This window comes from Oncorhynchus keta, chromosome 2, assembly GCF_023373465.1.
Source record: "Oncorhynchus keta strain PuntledgeMale-10-30-2019 chromosome 2, Oket_V2, whole genome shotgun sequence".
NCBI classification, from domain to species: domain Eukaryota; kingdom Metazoa; phylum Chordata; class Actinopteri; order Salmoniformes; family Salmonidae; genus Oncorhynchus; species Oncorhynchus keta.
Genome location: NC_068422.1, coordinates 42,512,179 through 42,518,178, shown reverse-complemented (window position 1 = coordinate 42,518,178; position 6,000 = coordinate 42,512,179). Strand labels below are relative to the sequence as shown.

At 39.4% G+C, this 6,000-nt stretch overlaps 1 protein-coding gene across 1 annotated transcript in view; it reads left to right on the top strand.

The window, feature by feature from the left end:
* The first annotated feature begins 532 nt into the window (after positions 1 to 532).
* Positions 533 to 6,000, top strand: part of LOC118361798 (synaptic vesicular amine transporter-like) — a 28,208-nt gene continuing 22,740 nt past the window's right edge. Inside the window, exons 1-5 of the mRNA XM_035742038.2 lie at positions 533 to 656; positions 891 to 1,063; positions 3,124 to 3,484; positions 4,810 to 4,868; positions 5,011 to 5,094. Coding sequence (XP_035597931.1) covers positions 931 to 1,063; positions 3,124 to 3,484; positions 4,810 to 4,868; positions 5,011 to 5,094 — 637 coding nt within the window. The 5' untranslated portion in view covers positions 533 to 656; positions 891 to 930. The remainder of the gene's footprint in view (positions 657 to 890; positions 1,064 to 3,123; positions 3,485 to 4,809; positions 4,869 to 5,010; positions 5,095 to 6,000) is intronic.

Here is a 6,000-nt window from a genome sequence, read left to right as displayed (position 1 = left end):
CTTACGTAGAATTATGTGATTACGAGCAGCAGTAGTTCCTGGATTTGGGTTTTCATCATTGATTATTTGGACGAATCAGGATTGGGAGAAGGCAGTGCTAAACGGTTTTCACTGTATTCCACAGCCAGAATGTCAAAATTGGCCATATCGTAAAAATTCCTGAAAACAAAATGTCCTTTTTAGCCATGATGAACACGGATGACATTAGCGGAACGGCTCCCTCCTGCCCTAGCCTTCGTTAACAGAACAGCGGCAAAGGACACTTAGCTAGCTTAGGTAGCTATAGCTAGCTACCGTTGTCGCCCCCGCCTCTTCTGCCTGTGAGGTTTATCAGCGTATGGCATCTAAACATTATGTTGCATCCCTGCCATCTACTGTACTGGAGCGCCCCTGCCTATATACTGGAGGAATGGATCAATAGAAGTATAAAGAGGGGTTCCTGCAGATGCAGAAATGCCCACATGTAGGAACGCCCCCCCGAATTGCGGGCTGCAGTTGCACCCTTCTCGAGACACTGCTGTGCTCTAGGTGAGGATGTTCATGATAAAAGTTGCATGACGTCAAGGACCAGTCAAGAAACTAAAACGCCCTACACATATCGTTTCTTTCACCACGGTTTGCAGCCGCAAAGTGATTTTTGCTAATGTGCATCTAAGGTAAGATTTCAACCATTATGTCACATTACAGGTCACGATTTATTGAAGCAGATGTCCCAATTTCTGTTTTATTCTCATGACACATATGCGATTTATTTGAGTATTCTCCAATCTACATCAAGTAATTTTACATCGTCTTGTATGAATGCTTAATTTGCCATTAGGCTTCTTGTGCTAAAGTACATTTTTAGGACTGTCACTCTCTGGTGTCCATAACGTTTGTTATTTCCCCAGAGCAAATCTTTTTTCGGTCGCTCCTTTGTGGACTCAAAAAATGGGAAGATTAGACACTCTGAGAGAATTTAATTTATTGTCATGGATGAGAGAGGAAAGACAATCGAGGAAGTTGACCCTGGTCATCGTTTTCATCGCCTTGCTGCTGGATAATATGCTTCTAACGGTGGTCGGTAGGTGCAACTTGGGGAAAATTATTTTCACACCTGTTACTGTTGTGTCAACTGTTGTTTCGCCCATTGAAACGTATCAATGCCTGTCTAAAGGACAATTCGAGTCTGTTGCCAGCCAAACTAACCCATTAACAATGTGGGCAACTGACAATATTATTTTCACCAATGCAATGTTTTGTTGTTTCACTTGTAAGAATGTTGTATTCTCCTTTTTGTTTAGAGTAGTTCAATTATAATTTTTGGTGTGGAAAAAAAGTTATTCCCCCCCACAAATAAATATTGTCTAGTCTAAAGCCTATGATTTGCTCATAATTTTACCTTGCATGAAGCTTTTTAACTATATACGAAATTAGACACTAGCTACTTCAGTTGTTACATTTTATTCAAATAAGATACACATTGGTTTTCATCCAATATCCAATATTAGATAGCACAATGAGTAAGAATGACAGCCTGGTCTCATAGACTAAGCTATACATAGTAAACGTAAATCATGGACACAAAAATGTGTATTATATGTTAGGTGTGGTATGATACATAAAACAGAAGGTTACTTAAGGTAAAACTGAAAGTAGGGTGGGTGAGTGTATAACGCGAATGTCTAGCAACCCAAAGGTTGCGTGTTCGAATCTCATCACAGACAACTAGCATTTGAACTAATTAGCAACTACTTACTACTTTTTAACTACTTAACATGTTAGTGTTAGCCACCTAGCTAACATTAGCAACAACAAATTGGAATTCGTAACATATTTTACATTTTGGAAATTCGTTACATATTGTACGAATTGTAATTCTTAACATATCATACGAAATGGATGATGGACATCCACAAATGAATACATACATACCAAATGTAACATATCATACTAATCCAGGCTGCATCACATCCAAATGTAATTGTGAGTCCCATACGGCGGGGCACAATTGGCCCAGCGTCGTCCAGGTTTGGCCAAGGTAGGCCGTTATTGTAAATAAGAATTTGTTCTTAACTGACTTGCCTAGTTAAATATGTGAAATAAAATGTAAATAAATAATTGGAACATCCCGGATTTACTTTCACTATGTTACGTCTACTCCTGAGTCCAAGTTCAGAATGAATGAATAAAATATGTCATAAATCCAACATATTGTGAATTAAAATGTAAATATACCCCTAATAACATATTAGTAAGTGGCCTATGTGCTACAATGTTTTTCCCTAAACATTTCCTCTGTTGATTATTCATGTTATCAGTTGTATACAACCTTAGGCATTTTCAAAAGCTGAATGTAGCCTTTAGTGTAAAGTTCACAGGGAGGTTAATTGTTAATAATTGGTCGTCATTTATATCGCCTTTCACGTGGCCAAGTGAATAGTAATTAGTAAATGAAAACTATGGTGGGCCGGGATGGTGGGCCCGCTACAGATGATTTGGCCATGGAATTCATCCATCTACATCCATTGTATATTTTTGGTCCCAAGGTCCCCAGCTCTCTTGATTTCCTTGAAAGCATCAGCATTGCCATTACCAATGAATCTCCCAGTCGTATCAGATAGATTATGGATGACATTGATAACAGCACATGAATGCTGTTATTTTGCTTGAGATTGTGCCGCCACATCTCCCGGACATGTCCATTGAGCTTTGGATACAGATGCGCATTGGAAGAATGTCCGAATTTATCAGTCAGAAATGACTCTAGAGTAGCTGTATATGCTCATACGTGATTGGAGACAAATCTATAAACAGCAAGGGTGTGAATAACAATATGATAAAAGCATGATAATAACAATAATATGAAAATAATAAGCTAAAACCATCTTAATGGGGCCAATTACTGTGTTATCTGGCACATGTATAGCTACATGAGTTCCATCAAATCAATCTTTTCTTAACCTTTGAAAGAAATGGAGTGTGTCCTAATGTCCTATCAGCTACGAAAATCAAATAAATATGAAATAAATTCGTAATTATATTCCACACAGACTTCTTTGGATGATGAGGTTATATCGGAATATACTATAGTAGATATAACACTTTTCAGCATCTGTTTTTCTGCTCCTTTCTTCCTGGTAGTCCCCATCATCCCCAGCTACCTATACACAGTTGATGATGCAGCAGCCAACATGGCCAAGAATCACACCACGGCCTCCCCACACACCCCTTCTGGAACCTTCCATACCATCGTGTCCCTCTATGACAACTCTGTCAGGGTAACCAGCGGGGGCCCAATGGACTCCACACCCATACCCTTGGATCAGGCGCAGGAGGTCTCTCTTTCCACCTCGGCTCTCACACCCCACAACTCCACAGAGCCTGACTGCCCCAAAGCAGATGACCAGCTTCTCAATGAGAATGTGAAAGTGGGGCTACTTTTTGCCTCCAAGGCCACCGTACAGCTCATCACCAACCCCTTTATTGGGCCTCTCACCAACAGGTGGGTGATTGACATGACCACATTGGTTGGTGTGTTTTGTGTTATCTAATTTTCATACTTATTTCTAGATTATTTCAATGGAATGCCAGCTGTGAACTGGCTTGCATGGCAACTATAATTCAGGTTTTGTAAAACCTGTCTATTTATGTTGCCCTAGTTTATGAAGAGTTTTAGCATTTAAAATGATTCCCTAGTTGCACAAATGTTTTAATTATGGTTATAAAGGGGTGGTTTCATACAGTTATGACTTGATTTGACTAATACTAATAATAAAGACAAGTAGTTTTGAATGACACTAAAATGAGATGACAGCAGGCATGCAGGTTAGGCCAATGTGTATCTTCAGTGTGAAGCCACATGCAGTGTGGGTGCCTGCCAGGGCTTCCTGCTAGCCCAGAGCTAAATAGTGGCTCAGCTTGGCTTGCGTTTGGGTAATCAGTCAAAGGTCCATGGAGAGAAACACCAGGAACAGACTCTTTTCAAGTGACAGGAAGTCAAATCGAACGCTGCCATTTGTATATTGCTATTTTGAGACCAAATGTCATGTCAGTTAGATCTAATCCAGCCTGTTCCCATATAGCTAAATTCCTGTTTAGTGGTTTGTGTTGGATTTATGCATCTCTGCATGCATGCATTCAGTATGGATCCCTACTTGTAATGCTTTACAAGCACTTGTAGTTATTGTTTTGAACTACGTACTGTATTCTGAAATTACTCAATATCGATTATACTAAGGATCAGTACTTTTGTAGACATATCTGTATGTTAGCGCACCTATTCGGAAAGACCAATTTGTCAGTGATATTACTGTGAAATATTTTCTTAAGGAATGCTCACATGGGTAAAGTCAGTCAAGGTTTGAGCTCTAGCAGTGCTCACTGCTCAGTTATAGACGAATGCACCAAGGCTAATATTTACCGTCTCAGCCGGGCACCACAATATTCTGCAATTGAAGCAAACAATAGAATCCTATTATTTAACCATAGTCACCTTCCGTGTGGGAAACGACAACACAAGGCAAGTCATGCATGTCAGGTACATGGAACAAGGCTCTAAGTACACACAATGCATATTTACAAAAGCATTGACACCACACCATGATTGTGTAGTTTCTGTGCAGACCAACTCCCAGGTATGTATCACTCAAATATCAGTTGTATCACAACCATTGTGTCAAATGCAGTGTGTACGAGGCCAAAGAGTGTTTCTGCCCAACTTCTACTAGACTGCCTAATGTTAGATGAGCTGTAGTTATGTGTCTTGTTTTATATAGTATTGCATTACATTATATAGTATTGAGAAAGGATGTCTCAATGTGCTTACAGAATAGGATACCAGATCCCCATGTTTGCCGGGTTCTGTATTATGTTCCTGTCAACCATTAGTAAGTGTTACCCACATCCACACCTGTCACATCCACACCTGTTTTCAGATCTCACACCGTGTTTCAATTATATTTTTTTCATGATTGATGTTTTGTTTTCTTTTTTTTTGTCGTCTGAATTTCTATTGTCGTCGTTGTAAAGTGTTCGCCTTCTCATCGAGCTACACTCTGCTGTTTCTGGCCAGATCCCTGCAGGGTGTGGGCTCCTCCTGCTCCTCTGTGGCTGGTAAGGTCCTTGGCATTACCCCTGACATTTATAGATGCTTTCAGGATTAGCTTCACTTTGAGACAGGAGCAGCAAGCACATACCGTTTCCCCAGAACCGTCCCCTTTGTTATTACAGTAGGCCTACCTTGGTATGCATCTTTGTCTCTCGAGTTGAACAATGAGGCATTTATTATACACATCTCTAGTTGAGTTATTGAAAGGTGATGTGGTGAGAGGAACAACAAATACTCCCTAACGTAACGCTGGTAAGTGTCTATTCAAACATTCACAGAGGATTTGTTGCAAGCAGCCCTGGGATAAATGAAGAGCAGTGTTTCAAGGACTAATAATAATAATGTATGTAGTATGCTATAAAGAAATACATTGCCTTGCAAAAGTATTCAGATTTACATTTTTTTATGTTACAAAGTGGGATTAAAATTGATGTAATTGTCATTTTTCTGTCAACAATATACACAAAATACTCTGTCAAATGTCAAAGTGGAAGAATTAAAGATTCATATAAAATGAAATAACAAAAATATAGTTGTTGCATAGTATTCAGCCCCTTTGTTTAGGCAAGCCTAAATTAGTTCAGGAGTCAAATTTGGCTTAACAAATCACATGAAAAGTTACATGGACATGACATGCTTTTTAAACGATTAACCCTTCCTCGGTCCCCCATACATACATCTGTAAAGTCCCTCAGTCATGAATTGAATTTCAAGCACAGATTCTACTACAAAGACCAGGGAACTTTTCGAAAGCCTCCTAAAAAAAGGGCAGTGATTGGTAAATAGGTAACAATAAAAATCAGACAGTGAATATCTTTTGTAGCATGGTCTAATTTATAATTATGCTGTGCATTATGTATTAAGCCACCCAGACACCTCCAAGATACAGTCGTCCTTCTGAACTGAGCTGC